The sequence below is a fragment of the Spathaspora passalidarum genome (assembly GCF_000223485.1).
Source record: "Spathaspora passalidarum NRRL Y-27907 unplaced genomic scaffold SPAPAscaffold_7, whole genome shotgun sequence".
Classification (NCBI taxonomy): Eukaryota; Fungi; Ascomycota; class Pichiomycetes; order Serinales; family Debaryomycetaceae; genus Spathaspora; species Spathaspora passalidarum.
The window spans coordinates 671335-695904 of NW_006767431.1; the positions used below are offsets into that span (position 1 = coordinate 671335).

Below are 24570 nucleotides of genomic sequence, written 5' to 3' on the forward strand. Positions count from 1 at the left end.
CCTAACCACCAACCACCAACTACAAACTTATAAGCCTATAAGCCTATAAGCCTATAAGCCTGTAAGCCTGTAAACCTGTAAGCCTGTAAGCATATAAACTACAAACTACAATACACATCTACAACCTACAATCAATTACATAGTATACATTAAATAAATAAAAAACGTTCGTACAAAGTTACATTATTATCTCTGATGTCAGATTACTCTCAAAAGCACCAGAATTATTAAATACCGCATTACCAGAAGGTTGTGCTTGGTTCAACGTCAATGGTTGGCGATCATCAGCAAATACATCATCATCCATGTCTGTATCATAATAACTAAGAGCAGGATTCTTTAATCCCATAACTGGGTCTTCTCTAGCTACAACATCAATATCTTTGATAAGCTTAATCATACTATTCTCACCATAATTGACCCCATAAGATGCACTGAGTGGAATAACCCCTTGAACCCAAGCATCGACAATTCTTGCTCGTTGTTTCGTACCTAATCTGGAGATGGGGAATTCTCCCTTTTTGATAAACGCCACAATATCGATAATAATATGATGCTTACTGAATACCGTATTGACAATCAATGGCACTAAACTTGAATAATATCTTGTCCGTTTAGACTCACAAACAACAATAGTATAATCAGAGCACTTAAACACACACGAGCCATTGTTGTAAATATCCAGGTGACATGACTCAATAGTATTCTCAATGTCAATTGGGAAATGATGCAACCCCATCACTTCAAACGTGTCGGCAATTTTACCCAACACAAATAATGGCTGGAATGAAGTAATGTTACTGGAACGACGACCGCCACCAGCCTCACCGCCTTCTTGACCATTTTCCCCACCGTCATTCTTGGTGATGGAAATATGATGCAAAAATCCCAAATCCCCAGTTCTGGCATACTTCAGCTGTGGATCGCCTCCCACAATCTGAGCATTAAACTGAGCTTGACTTAAACTATCAACTGGGCCCTTGGGTCCATTAGTAAACGAGTTCAAATTTGCATCCGACTTGACCCAAATCTCTCCAAACTCGCCTTCTTTACATACTCGTCTCGTTTCAGGGTTAACAATCGCAATTTCAGTACACACAGGCACCATACCGGAATCCTGAATGTGTAATGCGTTAGGGAAATCAGCCTGATTCACCACAGATACATACCCTTGTCTGAGCGCCAATGGGTCCAAGTACAAATCAACGGGTGCCACAGTCATGTACGATCTTGTTGAAATCATCGGGTTGAAATAATGGTTGTATACGGTTGACATAGCAGCCGCGCTTAACTTAGTGGGACTAAATACCTTGGATATCTTTCGCAAGAAATCAATCTCCACTCGTCTATTCTCCGTACTGATCATCATATTTTTCAAATTACTCAAGTTGAATCCCTTAGGAGAAAACTTGATCGCAGCATACTTAAGCATTTGTTCAGTAACAAAAGCATCTTTGACCTTATATCGGGCAAGGGTAAGGAAGAATTGCAAGGGATTCTCAGCATAACTCACCGGCGAAACCAAATACGTGGTGGTTCCTAAGAAAACGCCTAGCAAACATGCTTGGATGAATCCAATACCCGATGCATGTCTAACACACCCCACAATTGGAGTCTTCGAGTTCAAATTGCAAGTTTCCTTAAACACCTTACACATACCGATAATGTTCAGATGACTCAAAACTGTACCCACACGATAATGATCACTGGTAAAATTCAACCACACCATGGCGGTGGTATGAGAATCCCGGAAATTGACTGCGGCTTGATAGGTGGCAATCTTGGAATTCAACAGGGCGATATTGCTCAACTTGGTTAGTTTCACCGTGTTTTTAATTCGCAATGCCTTGACCTTTTTATGACTAATCTTCTTTAAAGAATCAGCAACAGGACCATTCTTGAGGAACTTCTCAACTTCATCATTAACAAGAATCTCACTGACGTCAAAATCCTTAATGACACCAACAAAAGCAGGGAAGTCTTCACCAATACGATTGGAATCAAACGGCAACATGGGAATTGGAATTATCCCACAGATTAAACAGGCATACACGGCAACAACAAACTCCTCGGAAAGAGAATACATAAGAATCACATATTGGCCCGGTTTAATTGACGCCTTTTCAATCAAGTAATGACAAACCGAGTATGCTCTATGCTCCAATTTCTTCCATGTTAACGGCTTGGATTTACTACTACTACTACCATTGTCCAAATTGTGGAATGCAATCGAATCACCCGATCTAGCCACTCTAAACTTTAAAATATCAATAATGGTTTTGAAATCAGTCAACGGAGCACCCGTTTTATCATCTAATGAACTGTCACGATAATCAACATTTGAGTATTGGTTAGGGAAATTAGCCAAGGCCATAGATCTCAATTCAGACACATAAGGAGACCAAATACCACCAATTATATCTTCACCATGGGGGATCATACTAATGGATTTCCTCACGAAAAATTTCACAAACTCTGCCCGTAGACTACCTTCAAGGAATCGTTTCTTACACAACATATTGGCGATTTCTCTCCCACCACTTCTCATGATTTTGGGTAACGTATCACAATCAACCACAAGCACACAATACAAACGGAGAAAATGACGACGGTACAATGTGTCAAAACATTTCTGGGCAATAGCGTTAAGCACAGGCTCGTTCAATGGCACTGCACTACTACTAACATAATCATCAGCAGCTTCATTAGAATCCTGATTGGAATCTTCAACAGTTTTTCGTATCACCTCGGCTTCCACAATCGCCACCGGCAAGTATTCGTTACCGATGAAAATATCAAATATAGTACAATCATAAACTTGCTTTACTTCACGAGCCAAAGTTGCCAACAAGTGAGACGAGTAATGGTATCTAGATCCATTATTACCAATGATGAGATCTCGGTTTAATTTCTTGTATAGTTTCTGATCGATCCAACTAACTCGTTGTCGAATTCTGTCTTCATATAACCCAAGAACATATACCTTCCCATTATATGTGAATCCTAAAAGTCCTGTCCGTAAAAACTCCATTTCCAAATATCCATATGCTCCTCGACACCTAGCTCTAAAAATCAGCTTTGACTCCTTACGTAAACCGTAGAATCCACCCGAAAGACAAGGAGAGTCAATCCAAATCTCACCCAATTCACCTTTAGATACTAATATTGACAGTTCAGGATTGACCACAGCAAGGGTGGCATCAGGGATAGGATATCCAAAAGCGTCCACCCGCAACAAATCATGACTGATATCATCAAATGCGCTAGGATTAGTTTCGACAATTTTCACGATATTTCGGGAAAGAGCTTCTTTATCAATAAGCACAGATGAAAGGTCGCTAGAATCATCGTCATCTCCCAAGGGAACCCCCAACTTTTCTTGGCTGCCAATCCAATCTCGTAATGAAATAACCATTCCTCCATAATCACTCAATGTCAACATCGGAATAACCGCATTATCTGGACGTTGACACCCCAAAGGTCGTAAATAACGCTGGGAAAGAATCTCGACAAATTCTCCATCGATAGTCAATGCATTGACCAATACCCACTTGACCGAAGAAAAGTCCACTCTTTGGGTCTTGGAGAAATACCGTGTGGCATTGGGTGACTGTTGATAATCATACGTGACTCGCTTTAGACCGATATAATCGGCAAGCAATAACGACGCTTTACATTTGGAGATGATATTGGCATACAACCCTTGAACTTCCATCACTCGTTGTGGGGCCCATATGTGGACATTTCCTGAATACACCGTAAATAGTATCCCCATGATTATCCCGATTGAAAATCTGATATCCAACGTTGCCAAGACAACCTTGCAATTACGTTGATATTGCGTATAACTGCGTTGGAGATTGTCCGAATTAGGCAAGCTCAGAAGGGCAACATTTAGACAATTCATTTGGTGAGATATGGTACGATGACTTAGGGCAATACCTCGTAATTCTCCCAAAGGTGAACGTGAAAATTCCACATAGGCCAAATTTTGATTATTTTGGGTTTGTGTTTGACTGTTTGATCTTTTTCTTTGTGATTGCTTCATTTGCCAGTGGCTTAATTCTGACTTTTTGGCAGAACCAAATTCGGTGGTTCTCCATCTCATTAATTTTGAGGGCCAATTAATCGGTTGGGCTTGTGTATTCAAACGATCCAACTCCTTAGCCACGGTTTCCGAATAAAGCAACAACTTGGTTGAAGTTAATTTAATGATTTCCAACACTTCAGTTAGTGAAATGTCCTGATGAATAGGAATGGCAGTGACCCCAGCCATAAAACAGCCAAATAATGCCACGACAAACTCGGCAACTTCTCCATCCTTATACAACAACACCACGGTATCATTATTAGTCAAGGATAGCTTGTGTAATATTTCGTAACATACCTTGACTGCCTTCAAATATAGCTTCTCCCATGTGATTGAACTCACTTCTTTACCCCGGATATCCAACACCATGAATGCGGTCTCAGACTTGTATATCCTGGCTCTTGATTCCAATATATTAACCAAATCACTAGGACTATCCTGTTGTATGTCAAACAGTCGTCTAGGATTCAATGGAGTTTCCAATTGGTCGGGATCCAACACGGCCCAATCGTCCAGCTGTTGTTGCTGTTGACGTTGGTGCAAACGGGTAATCGACTGCATAATCTCTTCACGACGGTTAATATAGGTCCACTGGTCAATGGTCTTGTCAACCATGAAGTCCTGATCTAGTTTCAGCAATAGTACAGCCATATCAGGAGGGATGTCCACGGCACTGGTGGTGCCACCGGCAACGATATTAGGACTTGCTCCAGTTAGCACCTGAGGTTGGTTATTGATTCCTAGGGAGTCTCCAGGAGCTGAATTGCCTGCACCACCAGCTACACCACCAGAACTGTTTGTGGCCGGATTTTGTCCCGTTCCTAAGTACTGGCGAGAAGAATGGCCACTTCCAGAATGTGACATTGGTGAATAGCGATGTATTTTGTATTGATTATAGCTAGAGTAACTAAACCTTACTGGTGTTGCCAAATTCTTTTTAGTATTTCTCGTCATTTCCGCTTTGGAAAATGTCGTCATTGTTTGTAGCCCAGCGCTACCACACGCGCAACAAATATCGCGCGATGATCGAAAAATGTCGTCGGGCTAAAAAAAAATTTATCAACCTTCTTTTGCAACAAATACCGTTTAAAACAGGCAACAAGACTTGGAATATGCTTCGATGTTTGGGCATAGCGAGAGGTAAACCTGCTACTACGGTTGCAGCCACCCGTGTACTTGTGGTTCCGCAGAGAAATCTCTTTGTTTTGAATGATGACGCAAAGAAACAACGAATAACTCGAAGGCAACAAGAGAAGTTTGCTCAAAAGCAGAAGAAGAACAAACAGGCACAGGCAACACCAAAGAAAAGCGGCAATAGCACCGAGGAAACCGAAGAATACAAACAAAAGAGGTATGAAGAGATACGAAAAGGAAAATTCAGCGAGCTTCGTTCTTTGGTTAGCCATACAGCTGAAGCATTATACAACAAAAGCACCGTTGAAGTCAACGACGATTACATAGACTCCACAGCCAAGGTGATTTATGACCAAGTGAAACCAAAATTTGATCCTGAAAGAGCCACTATTTCCCCAAAACCAATACCCTCACCCAAAGAAGGACAGGCCAGCAAACCCTTGGAGCTTCCAGAACCAATCACCGACAGATTAGGATTAGCACCTTCATTCTTGGTTAACGATACTAACCAGAACTGGCCAGTTTTACTCAACCAGTTGCAACTTGGTGGAGGATTTCAAGATTTACAACCAGGCACCATTCACAAGTTCTTGCGCAAGATCCCAAACTCTACTTTAGTCAACTTAATTCCTAGCGTAGAAGCCATGTATAGCCATGCTGGAATCGAGATCCCCCACAAGACATATTACCTTTTCCTTCGAGCTTTGGCCAGTGGTCATAAAGTCAGCGACGAAAGATTGAAACTAGTCCAACATTATGTCGATTTGATTAAACAACAAGTTACCGACTTGTCAGTCGATCATTATGAAACTTTACTCGTGATCTACAGCAAAAGTGACGATTTCACCAGAGTGAACCAAATATTACAAGAAATGAAACAACGAGGTATCCAAGTGTCCAAACCAGCATTCTCAGCCATCATGCAAGGGTACATCTACAATCAAAGGAATCATACCCAGGCCATGGAAGTCTTTGACGGGATGAAATTCTTTTCGCAAATGACTCAGCCCGGAGAGAAGGAATATACCGAAATCATCGCATCTTGTGTCATGAATGACGAGCTTGAACGTGGGTTGGATTTGTATCAAGAAATGATCAGCAACAAGATCCCCATTAACCAAAAGGTCTTGAGTAACTTAGCCAAGGGATGTTGTCGGAAACCTCAATACCGTCATCGTGCCTGGCAATTATTCTTTGACATATACAAGCATGGATGGGTTCCGGACTTGCCAACATACGAAAGCATGATCTATATTGCCGCCCGTGATGGAGATGTTGATTTGGCCCGAGCATTATTATACAAGATGTTGGAAACCAATTCGGTGACTCCTAAGGCACTTGCATACTTGATCTTGTCATATTCCAAATTTGTGCCTCCAAGTGAACGTACTACGCCATTAGCCATTCTCCACAACGAAAAGGGGCTACAATTCAGACGCAAGATCATTGATGAAATAGACTATTCTACAATTGTGGCTGGCTTCCCATTTTTACCCAATGCGAGATTAACCAACCGTACTCTTATTCTTGCCGAATCTAGTGCGGTATGGGCATACATAACATTGAGTTGTCCCCAATTTATCAGTAGTAAATTGGCAACTTCATATTTGGATATTGCCTTGGAACAAGGTAATTTTGAAGATTTCAAGCATAGATTTGAAAGTGCCACATATTTGGATGCCACTGGATTACCACAAACCAGACAAATCGTAATCGAAGAACCAGAATCTGCCACTGCAACCTCGGAAATCGCAAACAATGACACTACCAAGGATATCGCTAAATCTCCACTTCTTAACGAAGTCGAGCATTTATTTAAAGACAACCGCGCCAAGGCACCTCGTGATTGTATCATGTACATGGTTGCTGTTCGGGCTGCCGGCCGTTTCAAAAACTTTGACTTCCTTGATTCAATAATCAAAGAGCGAGGCCAGTATAGGAAATCCGCTGCATTCCAACAATTACCAGCTAAGACGCGACACAAGTTGGATTTCCTGTTTGCTACGGTTCTCGTGGACAGTTACACCAAGATGAACATGTTGGAAGACGCTTTAGCCGTGGTAATTGCCAGTGAAGACCAATTTTTGTGGGGTAAGAAAGAGTTGGGAAACTTGATGGGGGCTTCTTACAAGATTGAGAACTTCCATGTTATTGACAGACTCCGAGAGGTGATCGGTAAGTCGCAAATAGCCAAGGGGAAAATCACCAGATTAGATCATAAAATTTACGTTAAAAAGAGAGGGTATTAGAAGAGGTTAACAATCAATTGTACATAGCGTTAATCTTGAATGTATTTATAGAACGGGTTTAATATATATATATATATATGTATATACAAGTGTTAAATTTTATACAGGTAGTTTTAAGATACAATACTAATCATCCAAGGCTTGGTAATGACTTTCTTTACAGGACCTTGAATAAATTCTGTAACGTTGATTTCTTTACTGATTTCATCAATGATTTGAGAATGTGGCTGTGTGATTAAATCTTTGGTTGATACAAGAACTCCTCTCATTTTACCATTTATGAAGATGTTATATTGTTGAGTGGTTGATTCAATCGGTTGACATTCAGGATACGATTGGTAAAAGATTGACTCAACTTCGCTACCATTGCTACTGTTGATTATCTCCCAACCTTCTTCAGCAGTGGCTGGAGTTACACTTGACATACAAATCAACAATTTCTTGTATGAATCAACAATCAAATCGGTGCTGTACTCGCTGTCCGACTTGACAGCATCGCCAATTGCATTTGACATTTTCATCATATCAGAAATGATAGTATTGAACGAAAAGTCAATTTCAATTGACTTTGCAATTCGCAGCACATATCCCAGAACGTCATTGTAAAGCGTAAGTTCATTATGGTTGAATTCAGCAAGTTGTACTTTACCATTAAGTTCAAGCTCATGCTGGGACAAGGTACCTTGTTTAGCACCATCATGTACAGGTAATTCCTTGATAGTTTCACCCAATTGCACCACACGATTCAACCATCTGTCAATACCCAGGATCTGCTCCTCGTTCCAGTTGAGAACGTCAGAAATAGGAGCCAGGAACAACATATGGGCACGGGTAGCATCAGCACCGTATTTGGCAATGCATTCACCAGGATCAGCCCCGTTGTACTTGGATTTAGACATTTTTTCATACGTCACTAATGGAGTCTTACCCATCAGCTTCACCACTGGGTTTGCGGGATCAGAGTAGTCTAATTCATCAGGCTTCAAGAATCGGCCATTGTCAGGATCAGAGAAAGTCTTTCCGTGAACCATACCTTGAGTAATCAACTTCAGGAATGGTTCACTCTTGCACTGCTCACCATTCCATAATCCGTAATCATTCAAGAACTTGGAGATAAATCGGGAATATAACAAGTGCAAAATGGCATGTTCGACCCCACCAATGTATAAATCAACCGGCATATCCTTACTGGCTTCTTTACCGATAGGTAATTTCTGGTTATTTGGATCCAAGTAACGGAAAAAGTACCATGATGAATCCATGAACGTGTCCATAGTATCGGTCTCTCTCTTGGATGGCTTACCACATGATGGACATTCGCAATTGACAAAAGAGTCGATATTGGCTAATGGGTTCCCCTTGCCGAAATGTTTACCTTCAGTGGGTGGTAACACTACAGGCAATTGCTCATCAGGCACGGCCACTGGTCCACAATCGTCACAATGGATGATTGGGATAGGAGCACCCCAGTATCTTTGTCTGCTGATTAACCAATCTCTAATTCTGTAGTTTGTGGTTGGTTTACCAAGGGAATGACCTTCAAGGTTCTTGACGATTAACTTCATGGCTTCCTTGACAGATTTACCACGGTAGTTTCCAAGATCAGCAATACCAGTAGGCAAAACCGAGCTATCTTGTAGCGTGCCAGCCTTTTCGGTATATGGGTTAGTCACATCTTGCTTAGTTGGAGCCACCACTTGAATAGCTTGTTTGGTTGGTTCATGTAATTTCCAGAATTCAAAGTCACGGTCATCATGTCCAGGACATCCCATAACAGCACCATGCCCATAGCTTCCAATGACGTAGGGAGCAGCATAAATAGGAATATCATACTTCTCCAGTTTGTTATTATTGACGTCAATAGGAATTGAAGCTTTTATGGGTAATTTATAACCTGCTTTCGAGTTAAGTTCATATGTTCCGTTTATAAACTTGGCCAATTCGCCATCTTGTTTGGCTAATTCAGTAACGATAGGATGGTTCAAGGCCAACGCTAAGAACTGAACACTAAACAATGTATCTGGTCTTGAAGTAAACACCTCCACGTTGGAGTATCCTTCTATAGGAAAACTAATCTCGGCACCATGGGATTCACCAATCCAATTGCGTTGCATGAGCTTCACCTTCTCGGGCCACCCATCCAAAGTTTCCAAATCTCGGTTCAATTCATTGGCGTACTTGGTTATACCAATAAACCACTGTCTCAACAACTTCTTCTCGACAATAGCTCCACTTCTCCATGACTTGCCTTCGGAGTCGACTTGTTCATTAGCAAGCACGGTCATGTCCACGGGGTCCCAATTGATCTCGGCCTCTTGACGATAAGCCAACCCTTTTTCAAACAACATCAAAAAGATCTTTTGCGTCCACTTGTAGTACTCGGGCGAACTGGTATTGACTTCGCGATCCCAGTCGAAATCAGCCAAGAAGTTTGACATTTGTGATTTCATCTTGGCGATGTTCGTCTCGGTCCATTCACTAGGATCAATCCCGCGCTCAATGGCAGCATTCTCGGCTGGTAATCCAAATGCATCCCATCCCATAGGGTGAATCACTTTGTACCCACGCAATCTCTTGAATCGAGCCACGACGTCACTGATGGTGTATACTCGCAAATGGCCCATGTGAAGTACACCAGAAGGGTAGGGAAACATAGAAAGGGAGTAGAATGTTTTCTTGGAGGTGTCGTGGTTGTCAAGATGTTTGGTTGGGTGTAAGGAACCATCTGGGGATTGCTGTTTCCATTTGGCCACCCACTTCGCCTCAAGTTTGGAGAAATCTATACGACCATTGCTTGTCCGTATCGTACGAACAAAATTGAGACGTTTATTCATTGACCGTTGGGAGGGGGGGAAGTTGAGCTTTATGGGTTGGTCTCCAATCCAGGCGAAATTTTTCAGATCTGAAAAAGTCGCACGACATGCGACATTTTTTTCCATATAACCAATGACTAGGGACCCATACCCAATACCTAATACCCAGTATTCTCGTTTAATAAGTTAGAAGTAAAGTAGCAATACAGTTTACCAGACTCTAATGTCAGATAGAATAACATTATATATGTTTATACACGTCCCCTCTTATCAGCCAACGGTTTCAATGAAGTATAAAGCAATTCACAAACTCCATCAGATGCAATCCCATCCAACTTCTCAATAATTTTAACTTTCAAATCATCATAACTCATATTCAACCAATCCAGCTCATTCAATTCAATCACACTTTGTCTCGAAATAGGCCCAGCATGTCGTATTCCCACCTCTTGTTCGTCCTCTAACTTCCACACTATTCGTGTCACAATATAACTCAATGCGGGATTCATGAATATGTTTCCTAACGTAGCCGGTTGCGGTATATCATAATGTGAACTTAGCTTGTCTACTAATGTAGCTGGAAGATACATTCCTCGATTGGCCAGCTTTGCTTCACTGTGCATGAACTTGTCCCGCCAAAGAAAGTTGACTGTATCCATAATATACGAATTCTGCAACTGTTTCAACTCGGGGTTTTTGTATTTGAACTTCCGAGAATTGGCAATGTGGTTGCATATCAGGGATAAATAGACAATATCGCCATCAAGAAGCATCGAATATACTGAGGTGGGTGGTGGAAGCACCGCAGTTTCGGTGAGTTGGTTAATCACACTTGAAGGCAACGACTGGAGATATTGGACAAGTTTATAAGTAAGCGAGTCTTTGCAATTGGCAAGGAGGATCAAATCAAATAGTTTGGGAATGCATTGGTTGAGTGTTTCATGAATAGATTGCTCTTGTTTTAATTTGAACAAGTCTAATATGCCTGTCAAATATTCTTTCACAATGCTGTCGTCTTCGTTACTTTTCTGCTTAAGATAGGAAATATCCCGTTCTATAATATCTACCAATTCCCAAGCTTGCAATTTAGTCGTATACTTGATCAACTTTGATCGATATCCCAACGACTTAAAGTATGGCTCTTGAGGATAAGAAACAAAATGTTTGACCAGAGGAAGCTGAATTGTTCCACCACTATTCTCCAATATATTAACCAACAACGCAAAGAATTGATCATACTCCTCTTGATTCATTAACTTGTCTTCAAGATTAATCTTGACATACCCGTCTATTTTATTGATAAACTTGGTGTCTCCTCGTTGAAACGCTAAACTGATCAATTTGCACTTGTCTTTATCCTGTAAACAACTGCGTAACAACACATATGGGTTTAATTTGTTAATATTATCAATGGTACTAATCAACTCATCAACACCCTCACTACTATTTCTCAAAGCTCGTGCCCGTTTAACACGAGGAACATTCCCAAGTACAACCTTATCAACCGGAATCAACTTGTTTAATATTTGGAAGTTATCCGGGGAATAGACAATATAATCTAAGTCAGGTTTCACTGTTTTGAAAAACGCAAGAAGTTCACGAAGGTACACATCCAACGGGAACTTGCTATACAAATCAGCTACCCATTTGATATGCCATGACATGAGTATATTCACATGATGATATATCTCCCTATTCAAATACGTCTTGATTGTTGACTTCTTTTGTTTAAGTAAAAGCATAATCAATTGGGAGATGTACCCACGCAGGAACTCGTATGACAAACTCTTTATAAGCAATGACAAAACCACACTCCCCGATTGAACGGCAGATTTAGCAAAATGGGGAAAGTTCAGCACAACCCAATCAAGTAGCCGTAATTGTAGATTCAGGGACAAGGTACGCGTCTTGTATCGCTCTCCTCGTTTATAATAGGCCTGGGGCACGCCAACACTACTCAAGATCTTTAGAAACACACCACTTGAGAGGTAAGATTGGACAACGAGACAGTTGTCAAGGATGTCCAATTTGTCGTTTGTTTTAAGGGCATTGGATGTGGTTGTATCTAGTATAACATCTAAAAGACGAGAGATCACTGGTTCGGTAAACCCCTGGATTTTCTGGGAAATTTCTGATAATTGATTGATTAACGATAAATTAAGATCTTGATCCTTTCTATCTAGTTGATTGATTAGTTGCAAAGCTGCATCTTCATTAGTGGACATTTGGTGGTGATTGGTTGTAAAACGATGTTTGTTTACTTTTGATATTATTTTTTATTATGTTTATATTGCACGTTTGGTAGCGTAGGAGAGAATGTCAACGGTTTCTCTACAGCATAGACAAAGAGCTTAGACTCGATACTACAGTGTTGTGCTATATTAATACTTAGATACCTCCAGCTTCTCGGTACCATCTAATACCTCTATCAAAACTAACAACACACAATCCTTCATTGCTATCACCGCCAGCACCACCTCTTACCCCCTTCTTAATAAATCTAACCCCGCTAACAACACTAGTATCATGCTCACCTTGCTCGACATCATCCAAATCACTAGCACTGATATTTATTGTAGCCTCACGCTCACCAGTTTCCAAATTCCATACTCTGACACACTTGTCGAATCCACCACTAGCCAAAAGCTTCCCTTCTTCGTCGAAACTAAGATCCATTATCCATCCTTGGTGGGCAAATCCTCCAATTGTACTCTTGGTGTTATGCGATGGGGTAGTAAGCGTACCTACATTCTCACCGTGGTCCACATCGTATAACGTGATGGATCCCGCTGCTTGATTGTCTCTAGCCACGGCAAGTAAAGTACCTCCAGGCGAGAAGGCAAGCACTCGAGGTATTGAAGTAGTGCTTGACTTGTAGGATTGTTGTAAATCAGGGGAGTGGAATGTATATACAAGTTTCAAATTTTCGAAATCGTAAAGGAGTACATCACCGTTGATATACCCTATAGCAGCCTTTTTGTTCTTGGTAGGACATACAGCCAATGAGTTGGGAAATGACGAGGTTGCAGGGTCTAATTCTCCAGTTTGTTCAATGGCAATGGCGACTTCCCCGTCTTGTTCAGTTATTTTCAAATGGTTGACCGAGGTGGACCCTGTTGTCTTGGTTACTATGAAGTAATCCTGTTTTGACTCAGGATCACGATAGAATTGCGGCACCCAGCAGTTAGACATCTTTGTATCTTCCCAGTCTTTCAATGTGTCGAAATCGTCATTGACATAGTACTTGAACACTACTGATCCGTCAAAACATGCAAATGCCAATAATGTCACTTTGACAGTGGATGAAGGCAAGGTGTTTTCGTAAGCGGCGATATGGTGGATACCTATCTTGTTAATAAAGCACAGCTTGACATATTCCAGGGGATTATGGATTTCATCTTTTTTGTTGTCCCAGAACTTGGCATATCCGTCACTAGATACTGAGATTGTGTATTTGTTGGTGATTGCCACACCTAGGATATCCAGGGTGTGTGCTTGTGATGCATTGACCGTAAAGATGTATTGTTTCCCCATTACCGTGGTGCTTGATTTGCTGTTGCTGTTTGGGCACTGTAATTTGATGATTCGGATTTTTACAACAATTTTTCAACAAAGCTGTGCGACTCAAAAAGGCAGCCACTTTTGGTGATGGTCAGCAAAGCGTGTCATCTATCACATTGTTCACTCATAAGACCGTGTGAAAAGGGTTACCTGTTATATATTGACTGTTGATTGAATCTCTGTGAATTCTGATAGCCGATAAGCTCTACAATAGTGTTGTTTCTGCTCCTGATGTCATTTTGTTCTCCCTTTGGTTAGTAGATATGGTAAGTTCTACACATCTCGTACTAACGATACTCCACCCCCTATTACCCAAACCAGTACCTTCATACACATGGGGTCTTCCACCGCCAGCCTTAGAGATACGTTTAAACCAGAGTCACATCCCCAATCGGACTACATCACGCTGGGCTCAGTAAAAGACGCTGAACTTGGTAGCGTCGCTCTCTTACGCTTTTTAGTTTAAATTTTTTTTTTAGTTTAACCAATGGCATGTTTACAACAAGAAACAGCCCTTAGAAAGATACGACGACATGGGTAATCAATTCACAAGACATCTCAAATCCCAAGATATCTTCAGGAGTTACTTTGATCAGAGGGATATAGCAGTCAATTCGCAGATTCCCATTAATTTGCTAGCCATCCGCAATGATCGAGACTTGTACTACTCGGTGCGTAACATTATGCGATGTTGTGATATCAGCAAGGGGAACACCAATTATCAACTTCTAGCACACGACGTTTCCTCTGCTGGTATGGATGTCATTGCTCTTGAAATGAATTCCAGCGGGACGTTGCTTGCTTTGATTGGTGATGCAGCTCGTCTTGAGGTGCTTGCGTTACCCGATGGGAGCACTAGTAATTCCATATACTTGAAGAGTGCAACTTATCGGATTAGTGGCAGCAATAAAGGAATCACGAAAGTTCTTTGGCAGCTGGTGGTTGCTAATGACAGCATGCTTGTTGTTCTTGACTCCGACGATCAGATTAAAGGGTACGACTTGACGAAATCATTGGAGATCCCCCAGGTTGAAGTGAATATGAAGGAAGTTTTGGCAGCAGATGAGAAAACCACATCGATGTCCTTTGGGTCAGACAAAAGTCTAACCGGTGCATTGACGCTTTATGTGAGTACGTCCAAGGGGAACATTTTCGCCGTATACCCATTCATTTCAAAGACTTGCAATTTGGCAGTGACGCTCGACCAAGTGGACCTTGCGCTTGAAGAAACCAAGCTGGTTATGCAACTAATCCAGGACAGATTCCCACCGGCGGACTTATTAGACACGGCATCTAGCGAGTTAGACACAGCCGCAATCAAACAGTATGAGTATTATCTGGGTTTGAAGACTCAATTGACCAATGGATTGCCTACGGTGAAGGAAGTTCGAGGCATTCATTCACGAGGAGAAGCAATTCACGAATTGGAAATTGTTCTGCCTAGATTGAGTGATTCTTGGCAAGGCTCCAAGGTCCAAGGACCAGTTGCCACAGTTGATACTGGCATCGATGATCTTATTCAATTTGCCAATAATGACCATGTGAGTTTTATTAGTGCCGTGGGAAGGAATGACAATTCGACATCTGTTTCTTATTTTGTTCAAGTTTCACCATTATTGATGAAGTACAAGTCTGCCACCGATGATAAAAAAGTATTAGTTGCTGTTCCTAAAGTCGAGAAATACGCTAAGCCCAAGGTAGGTTTCGGATACATTGAAGAAGAAGACCAGGATGATTCTGAAACTCGTCGTGTCCAAGAAACTGAATTTTGGAAGAAGGACTTGTCCATATTGGACAAATTGCATAGTGACGTGATTCAAACTAAAGGAGCCGGATCACGTTTTGTCAAGTTGAGTGATGCCCGATTTGCCGTGGTTATCGACACTGACGTGGTTGTGGTGGAACATCCTTGGACTGATTCAATAATTTCTCAAATGAAACAAGAACTGAATGAAGATGTCGTGGTTGACAGCTCATATTTCCTTGCTAGTGCCGACAAGGAGCCTATTACATCAGTAGGTTATATCAAGGATACACTTACCGATACTGGGGAATATTTAGTGGTGATTCGATTTAGAGAAGATAAGAATTTGACTATTATTCCTATAGTTGACAACACTCCAAAACAAGATCTTGTGCAAGTTAAAGAGAAGGATGAGACGCGGGCAATATTTAAACCCGTGGGACGACACAGTGAACCACCGTTGGCAGAAATCACAGAAGAGCTTAATCGATTACTGGTTTCCGAGCAGGTGAAATCTTTGAGCAAAGAACAAGCTGACATGTTGGATGAATTGAATCAGGTTTCTATGGGCACTATAGGGAAAGTTGTCCAGTTTAGTGGGGTTTCCATTAAATTACAAGCAAAGATTATAGGTATACTTGAATCGTTGAAATTGCAAGCCAAGTCACTTGGACACATTGAAGAAAAATCTAAAGAAGTTAATTTGAAGCAACAACAAGAACGTATTGACAAGTTATTAAAGAAGCAAACCAAATTGGACGACAAGATGTACGCATTACAAAAGAAGATCATTACTGGTATTCAGAAATATTCAAGCAGTATTAGTTTGCCTATAAGCGAAGCCGAACGCAGCTGGTTCCGCGAAATCAATTCTATAAATGGACAAGTCAATTTGAATTCTCAATTGGGCGACTGTTTAACTGAGGCGGTGGAGAAATTGGCCAAACAAGTGGAAGTTATTGTTGATGAAGCCAAGGGAAGAAGGAAACAGGACCAGGCGGATCAAGTTGACCATTTGAAACAGTTGGAGTTACAGCAACGATTGAACAAATTGTCCTCGTGGTTGAAGGACGAAGATGGCATGATTAGCGAGATGAAGCAACGATTGGTTCTGTTGACTACTGCTGTAAACTAGCGGCGACTTTCAACCCATCATACCATCGATCATTAAAACATTGGATGCATATCTCAGCTAGTTGTTGTTTGGTGAATTTGATATGAATTTCTTCAGTTTCTGGCATGAATTGTATCGAGTGGATATCATCATTGTTTATATCAAGTTTGGCACATTCATCATTTATATCGAGTATTATATCTTGTTGTAGCGTTTCATCGTAGTCTGACTTGCGAAACATTCCTGTTAGTATGACCACGGCTGGATGGCGCAGTTTGAGTTTTTGTTTAATTGACTCTATTTCATTGGAGTAGTCTTTCTTTGGCTTTTCACTGAATGTAGCTGGTTCAACTTTGATTGTCGTGTCTTTGACGGTTGTTCCATCCATCATATCAATAGCCATAGTTACACTCTCTGGTTTGTTGTATATGACCAAAGCCTGACCATTGAACTCGTGCGTATTTGTAGCAGTATATAACTTGACACGGGGATTCCCTTGTTTGTCAAGAGCAATCAGACCGTATTTACTAAACAAATCGGCTATCTCTTGCGAAGTGATGGTTACTGGAAGGTTCGATATAAATGCAGCTGTAGTGGTGGTTTTCTTTTGCTTGAGTTCAGATAGTTTCTGCTTAAGTTTAGACATTTGTTCAGTACGTGCTTTTTTGATGTGTGATTTGTTGACTTGTTCATCGTCATCGTCATCGTCGTTGTCGTTGTCGTTGTCGTTGTCGTCTTCTAGCTCATCTAGTTGTCGTTTTCGAGGGATCCATTTGTCTTTGGAGTAGTCATAGGTGTACTCTTTCGAGTCATGTTCGAATATCCAATTGCTTTGTTCAAGGTGAATTCTTTCATCTATTGTAGACACGTCAACTGACGAGAGATCTGTTGGCAGTGGTGGTCTTTCTGGGAAGTTCATTGGTGATGACTTAACTTTAGTTAGTGTATAAAATTATATTGCGACTTTTTTGAAGGGTATTTCCTCGGCAAAAGGGGAAAAAAACGCGACATTTTTCTCCGACATTTTTCCAACATAAAAATATGAAACGAAATTGACCGTTTTGAAAACAAGAGGGCCAAAGTCCCACATTTCACCAATACACCTTAGATCAATGGCTGCAGTTGCTACACCCAACGACTACATTCTTAGTCTAACACGAGAACAAATAGAACACGATCAAAAAATCGGAATAAAGGCCATTCGTCTTTTTCTTCAGCTGAAGACATCGTACGATGTGTTGCCTGTGAGTTACCGGTTGATTGTGCTTGATACATCGCTATTGGTCAAGAAATCGTTGACTATCTTGTTACAGAATAATATCGTCAGTGCACCATTGTGGAACAACCAAACATCGAGGTTCGCTGGGTTGCTTACTGCGTCTGACTTCATCAATGTTATCCAATACTATTTCCAATTCCCAGAAAAATTTGAGTTTGTTGAGCAATTGACTCTTGATGGGTTGCGCGACGTGGAACGCGCAATTGGATGTGATCAGATTGAAACGGCGTCGATCCATCCTTTCAAGTCGCTCTACGAGGCCTGCGTGAAGATGTTGGAGTCGAAAGCAAGAAGAATTCCTTTGATTGACGAAGACGAAAAGACCCATCGTGAAATTGTGGTGTCTGTGCTTACTCAATATAGAATTTTGAAATTTGTGGCGTTGAATTGTAAGGAAACCAAGATGTTGCTTAAACCAATCAAGGATTTGAAAGGGTTGGGCACAATCAAGGATATTTCTACATGTACGTTACAAACCCCTGTTATTGAGGTGATTCATTTGCTTGCACACAAATCCGTGTCATCCGTGCCTATAGTTGATGACCAGGGCAAGCTTATCAATGTGTATGAGGCTGTCGATATATTGGCGTTGGTTAAAGGAGGGATGTATACTGATTTAGATTTGAGTGTGGGAGATGCATTATTGAGAAGACCTGAGGATTTTGAAGGGGTTCATACGTGTACTATGAATGACAGATTGAGTACTATTATGGATACCATTAGAAAGTCAAGATTACATAGATTGTTTATTGTTGATGACGAAGGTAAATTGGTGTCTGTGATTACATTGAGTGATATCTTGAATTATATCTTGTTTGGCGAGGACTAGCTTAGTTTATATATATATAGTAATATAAAGTAATTGAATGAAACACGGCGGTTAGGTTGTCAAGTAGTGTGCCTCGATCTGCGGTTTGTGCGACGATGCTTACCACACAATGGGTAGCACATAGGAATCCAGACAGTATTTTCCACACGAGCATTCAGGTCTAGGGTGCTGTTGCTACATATTAATACCTTTCTTCAATATAGAGTTTACATTTTAGAGTGTGGAGTTTAGAGTTTACAGTCTAGGGTTTAGACTCCAGAGTTTAGACTCCAGAGTTTAGACTCCAGAGTTTAGACTCCACAGTTTAGAGCCCAGAGTTTATTTGGTTAGTACCCAGCTCATCCGGGTACCGTTCTACACAGGGCACACAATCGCGTTAAATTTCCAACCAACACAGCCGAAAGGTAAGCTGTTATTACCCATGACTTTGTATACTGTGTTGGGCCCGCTATGACTCAGGATATCTCTGCCCAATACGGCAATCTTTCCCCGTTTGAAGCCGCACGTCATTTTGACAATCAAAAGCGTCTTGCGAAAAAAGAAAAAGAAATTTGTTCATCTGCACCCTTTTTGATTAGTAATAAATTCCACCAGCCACAGTGACGATATATATATAAACAGCAACCGTTCTTTTCAAAACGGTTTCTACTAGCTAACCACTCATCCCATACACTCACACACAGGCTAATGCTACAGATTAGCACTAGCAATAGCACTACTGACCAAGTGCTGCTATCCAAATCCCCAACTTATGCCGATAAACTCGCGCTACCACAGATCACGATCCGATCAACGGTAATTGGATTGTTTATCGGAACGATCGTCCTTATATCCAACTTCCAATTTGGTTTACAAACAGGATGGGTGTCTATGATGTCATTACCGTCTGCATTACTTGGGTTTGCCATTTTTAAAGCGACAAACTGGAGCAAGTCCTTTAGTGATGTGGAAAACGTATATATCCAAAGTATTGCCGTGGCCGTGGGAACAGGACCCTTGTGTTATGGATTCATTGGGATTATACCGGCAATTGAAAAGTTCTTGGACATTGACGAGTCAGGAGGATTGGGCAAATTGCACTTCAGTTTACCCCAGCTAATGATTTGGTCATTGGGGTTGGGGTTATTTGGCGTGTTTTTCGCCATACCGTTGAGACAGCAGGTTATCGTCAAGGAGAAGTTGCCCTTCCCCAGTGGAAGTGCCACTGCTACCTTGATTTCCGTGCTACACAAGAGCGAAATCTTTGAAGAGAAAGACAGCGTGAAAGAACAAGAGATTGAGTTGGAGAATCAAGAGTTGCTGCAGTCAACTCTGACAGAATCAACCGAATCAACGTCTCCATCAACACAGTCCCACATACGATCCCTCTTGATTACATTCACCATTTCCGCAACATATACCTTGACTTCCTACTTTATTCCCATTCTTAAAAACATCCCGATATTCGGTAGTTACCTTGCCCATTCATACCAGTGGACCCTTCAACCATCACCAGCATACATTGGTCAGGGGATAATTATGGGTTTGCCAACAGTGTCATACATGTTATTTGGGGCTATATTAGGATGGGGGATACTCGCACCGTTGTCAAAGTACATGGGCTGGGCTCCTGGAGAAATTAATGACTGGATTAATGGAGGTCAAGGGTGGATCTTGTGGATAAGTTTAAGCGTAATGATTAGTGACTCGCTCGTTTCTTTTATTATCGTCAGTGGGAGATCTTTAATTGGTGCATATCGTTTGATTAACAACAATAACGGTGTAATAGGCACTACCACAGCAACAACAACAACAACAACAACAACAACAGCAGCAACTTATTATCCTTTGCTACCAGCCACGTCTGGCCTGATTGGCTCAAATGATGATCCTACATCCAGCGCATATGAATACAAGGAAAATGTCAATTTAATCACACCAGTGGCAGACAAGTACCTTATTTCCAACACCACCGCCGTAATTGGAATCATTGCATCAACACTACTTTGTGTACTCTGTCTTCATCTTGTCTTTGGCACCATCGTGCCACTTTATGCATCATTCGTGGCCATCATTCTCGCCATGCTCTTCCTGGTCCTCGGTGTTCGCGCCCTTGGAGAAACAGATTTGAATCCGGTAAGTGGAATAGGGAAACTCCTGCAGTTGATATTCGCGGTGGTGATCCCACCCTCGCACCCAGCCCGTGTCCTCATCAACTTAGTTGCTGGTGGAATTGCTGAAGCTGGTGCCCAACAAGCAGGAGACTTGATGCAAGATTTGAAAACTGGTCATCTTATAGGTGCATCTCCTCGAGCACAATTCACGGCTCAGGTAATCGGAACAATCTACTCCGTGTTCCTCAGTTCCATAGTCTACAAGCTCTACAATTCAGTATACACCATCCCCAACGAAACATTCCGGATCCCTACGGCAATCATCTGGATCGATTGCTCAAGATTAGTCACAGGCAAAGGACTCCCACCGCACGCCTACGAGTTCTCGATTGTGTTTGGGGTGATATTCGCCATAATCTCACTCTTGAAAAATACGGTACCGAAAGAGTCAAAGTATCACAAGTACTTGGTGTACTTGCCCAGTGGTGTCGCTGTGGGTATCGGGATATACAATACCCCCAATTTCACCTTGGCTAGATTCATTGGTGGTGTGGTTAATCATTGGTGGACTAATAAAGGTATGGATCGGATTAGTATGATTATTTTCAGTTCGGGATTGGTTTTAGGAGAAGGGTTATTGAGTGTGGTTACCATGGGATTAGCCAGTATGGGTATATAGTAGGCATATTGGCAAGCAAAGCGAGCCATACCCAGTATACATCAAATAGTGTCTTTTGCACAACCACAGGTGCATTTCTCAGAAGAATCAGAGTTCAAAAACTCCTAGAATAAGTTCCAATATAGAATCATAACGATAGGAAAAGATAGACTTTTAGAATTTATATCAGAATACATAAAACAAAAAAAAAAAGTTATATAGAAAACCAAGTAGTAGAAACCAAATTGTTAGAGCCAAATATTGGAACCGGAATGATGATAAGACAGTAGTAGTAACATCAGAATAACACTTGAAAGAAGTTTGAGGTTTCACCTAGTGATGAGGGGCATTTCTTTCCTTATCCTGATTAATTCTCTGATTAATCAAGTAGATTGCCATTTGGATGGAATTAAGCAGTCCTGTCAATGTCAATTTTCTGATATTGGTTAAACCTTTCCCACCACCCAACATAATCGATTGTCCGCGATCAGGTTCAATCTTGACATAACTGCATCCACTGTTTTCTCGGATATGCTTGATATTGTTCCCACCTTTCCCAATAACACTACCAATATTGGCATTGGCAACAAACACATCTTGGTTGAATTTATCTGGTGATGGACCAGCTTGAATTGGTGGGTTGGTGATGACATCACCAACAATTGTATTTCCATGTTCATCAATATATTGGTTTTGCGGTGGTATACTGGCACCACCCATACCACCGGCAGCGCCACCCATATTCATCCCCATATTCCCATATGAACTAGACATTCCATACTGGGTTTGTGGTTGTAGTTGTGGTTGGTGTTGTTGTGGATAAATAGCGGGTTGGAACATGGTTTGGAAATTGTACGGACTGGCTGATTGTTGTGGTGGCTTTGGCATCGATTGTTGGCCATATGGCATGCCATACGGATCATTGCGGTGTTGCTGTGGTGGAGGCTGTTGCATATTGTTGGCACCTCCCAATGCCATCATATTACTGGAAATGTTTCCATGGTGGTAGTTACTTGGATTATAGTAAACAATTTTGTTCTTCTTCAAGCAATCCTTGTGTTCAATCATAACTTGAGCAATATAATACACGGCAATGTGAATAGCATCAGCGACACCGGTCACAGATAAAACTCTATCAGTAGAATAAGGCAATGGTTGTTCAGCTGCTCGTAACTTGGCAGCCGAGCTTTCTTCAATTTCACGGAATTTCAATCCTTGCTTTCCGATAATAAACCCAATCATAGGATGAGGCACTAATAATTTAAGGTTATATTGTTGACTCATCATTGATGCTGGTTCATCTTCCGGCTCGTCCAAAATTGTCCTAGTGATTAACCCAAAGGCACGAGCAACATTTTCCGACAGACCTTTAACCAGGACAATACGTTCGGGAACGCCCTTGATATTATCACTGATGTTGATACGAACATTGGCTTTTTCACGGAGGTAGTTAATTTTTTCTCCCTTCTTACCCACAATACAACTGGCTTCTTTAACGGGACAATACATTCGGAATTGAACATAGGTAGGATCCAGGTCACGATGGTTGGACAGGGAAACTGGTTTAGAAGATGCGTGTTCAGAGGTGGACTCGGCAGCATGATCGTAGTGTTCGTCTTCTTCATGATGTGGTTGTTCTGGTTCTAGTTGCGGTTGCGGTTGTGGTTCAGCCTCGTGTTGATTTTCTGTTGGAGTAGGTTCTGGTTGGTCTTCATCAGCTTCCTCTTGTTGTTGTTGTTGTTGTTGTTGTTCCACGCTTTCGTCTTCTTCATCTTCAGGCTGTTCTTCACCGCCACCAATTGCTGGTGCGGTAATGCTCTCTTCCTCTTGCCTATCAACTTGGTCTAGTTGTTCGCTATCCAACGCCACTCGCTTGGTAAGTTCACTAGTAGATTCTTCGTCATCTTCGTTCTTTCTCTTAAGAGCATTGTTGCTGCTGAAACTGCTGCTTGTATTGCTAGCCGTATCTGACATTGTTACTTGAATTGTTTAAATTGAATTGATTAGAATTGCTTCTACACCAGCTTTTTTGTATATGGTTGGTTGTCTTTTTTTTTTTTTTGGGAATTTAAAAAAAACTTTTACGTGGCTTTTACATGTTGGCTATTTTACAGGTTACATAATACTTATACAATCCATAACACGAAACAAAGGAGTTATGCCACCTGGGGGGGGTTCTATTGCTTCTTTCGTGCTGCTAACGCTGCTGCTTCTTTGGCCTCAACATATTTTTCGTCTCGTTTAACATCTACTCTACCCAAGAAAGCTTGTTTATCCAAGTACCCTGCTTTATTATATCTCTTTAATTCATCACCAATCTTACGTTTATCAACAAAACTAGCCCAGTCAAGTCTCAGCTTTTCCAATGTAGACAACAGCTTCTTATTCCTACCATTGAATCTGTCGATCAAACTAGGTCGTTTTAATTTGATCCTTAGTTGTACCATTTCTCCAGTCATCACATCCTTACGTACCACAGGAACTTCAGACCGATTCTTCCCATCATCAGAACTTAGTACCGAACTGGTACTATTAAGGTACGCCTTGGCCTCTTCGGAATCTGCATCAACGAGTTTGGTTTCTGTGATTAACTTGCCCGCATATGTGTAACTAGTTTGGATCTTGATTTGCTTAGCATCGGTCTTGTTCTTGTGCAACTCCTGTTCCTGTTCTCGCTCTCGTTCGCGTTCTTCTGTCTCGCTGTGGCCTGTCTCCTTAGCCTCGCCTCGTTTCATATCATCAAATATAGAATCTATGTCAAGTGAAGTGGAATTCTTAACTAGTCCACTCTCATCGGTGATGAATCGGCCAATGTGTAAACTCAGCGCCGGTCGTCCAGGTACTACCTCATCATCCTCAGAATCCTCTTCGTCATCGCTTGCGGCTTTGGTAGGATCATAATCTTCATCTAGTTCTTCATCGTAGTCGTCTTCGGGTTCTTCTACTGGTTGTTCTTTTATCTTGGCCATTGGATTGATGTCACAAGAATGGTTGTTTGGTTGGTTG

General features: G+C 41.4%; 11 protein-coding genes across 11 annotated transcripts; 4 read left to right on the forward strand and 7 right to left on the reverse strand. All coding sequences in view use genetic code 12, as the record gives it.

Annotated features, from left to right (window-relative positions):
- Positions 1 to 131: 131 nt before the first annotated feature.
- Positions 132 to 4990, reverse strand: SPAPADRAFT_157748 (uncharacterized protein; the record flags this gene model as incomplete). The annotated part of the gene is made up of 1 exon (XM_007377466.1): positions 132 to 4990. The coding sequence occupies one exon, from the start codon at positions 4952 to 4954 to the stop codon at positions 179 to 181; it is 4776 nt and encodes a 1591-aa protein (XP_007377528.1).
- A 158-nt stretch (positions 4991 to 5148) lies between these two features.
- On the forward strand, positions 5149 to 7554 carry SPAPADRAFT_157751 (uncharacterized protein; the record flags this gene model as incomplete). Its single annotated transcript, XM_007377467.1, has 1 exon — positions 5149 to 7554. The coding sequence occupies one exon, from the start codon at positions 5203 to 5205 to the stop codon at positions 7471 to 7473; it is 2271 nt and encodes a 756-aa protein (XP_007377529.1).
- Positions 7507 to 10307, reverse strand: NAM2 (leucine--tRNA ligase; the record flags this gene model as incomplete). The annotated part of the gene is made up of 1 exon (XM_007377468.1): positions 7507 to 10307. One exon carries the CDS (start codon positions 10305 to 10307, stop codon positions 7587 to 7589), a length of 2721 nt encoding a protein of 906 aa, XP_007377530.1.
- Positions 10308 to 10511: 204 nt separating this feature from the next.
- Positions 10512 to 11943, reverse strand: SPAPADRAFT_63397 (uncharacterized protein; the record flags this gene model as incomplete). The annotated part of the gene is made up of 1 exon (XM_007377469.1): positions 10512 to 11943. A coding segment is annotated over one exon (970 nt), but the record flags the coding sequence as incomplete, so codon positions are not given.
- A 630-nt stretch (positions 11944 to 12573) lies between these two features.
- Positions 12574 to 13868, reverse strand: SKI8 (SKI complex subunit WD repeat protein; the record flags this gene model as incomplete). Its single annotated transcript, XM_007377470.1, has 1 exon — positions 12574 to 13868. One exon carries the CDS (start codon positions 13818 to 13820, stop codon positions 12675 to 12677), a length of 1146 nt encoding a protein of 381 aa, XP_007377532.1.
- Positions 13869 to 14350: 482 nt separating this feature from the next.
- Positions 14351 to 17631, forward strand: NUP82 (linker nucleoporin; the record flags this gene model as incomplete). Its single annotated transcript, XM_007377471.1, has 1 exon — positions 14351 to 17631. One exon carries the CDS (start codon positions 14381 to 14383, stop codon positions 16724 to 16726), a length of 2346 nt encoding a protein of 781 aa, XP_007377533.1.
- Positions 16710 to 17624, reverse strand: SPAPADRAFT_143429 (U2 snRNP complex subunit; the record flags this gene model as incomplete). The annotated part of the gene is made up of 1 exon (XM_007377472.1): positions 16710 to 17624. One exon carries the CDS (start codon positions 17622 to 17624, stop codon positions 16710 to 16712), a length of 915 nt encoding a protein of 304 aa, XP_007377534.1.
- A 152-nt stretch (positions 17632 to 17783) lies between the features above and the next one.
- On the forward strand, positions 17784 to 19281 carry SNF4 (AMP-activated serine/threonine-protein kinase regulatory subunit; the record flags this gene model as incomplete). The annotated part of the gene is made up of 1 exon (XM_007377473.1): positions 17784 to 19281. One exon carries the CDS (start codon positions 17818 to 17820, stop codon positions 18811 to 18813), a length of 996 nt encoding a protein of 331 aa, XP_007377535.1.
- An 834-nt stretch (positions 19282 to 20115) lies between these two features.
- OPT8 (Opt8p) lies at positions 20116 to 21761 on the forward strand (the record flags this gene model as incomplete). Its single annotated transcript, XM_007377474.1, has 1 exon — positions 20116 to 21761. The coding sequence occupies one exon, from the start codon at positions 20332 to 20334 to the stop codon at positions 21583 to 21585; it is 1254 nt and encodes a 417-aa protein (XP_007377536.1).
- PBP2 (Pbp2p) lies at positions 21723 to 23599 on the reverse strand (the record flags this gene model as incomplete). Its single annotated transcript, XM_007377475.1, has 1 exon — positions 21723 to 23599. One exon carries the CDS (start codon positions 22849 to 22851, stop codon positions 21898 to 21900), a length of 954 nt encoding a protein of 317 aa, XP_007377537.1.
- A 48-nt stretch (positions 23600 to 23647) lies between these two features.
- SPAPADRAFT_63403 (uncharacterized protein) lies at positions 23648 to 24569 on the reverse strand (the record flags this gene model as incomplete). The annotated part of the gene is made up of 1 exon (XM_007377476.1): positions 23648 to 24569. A coding segment is annotated over one exon (772 nt), but the record flags the coding sequence as incomplete, so codon positions are not given.
- Position 24570: the final 1 nt, after the last annotated feature.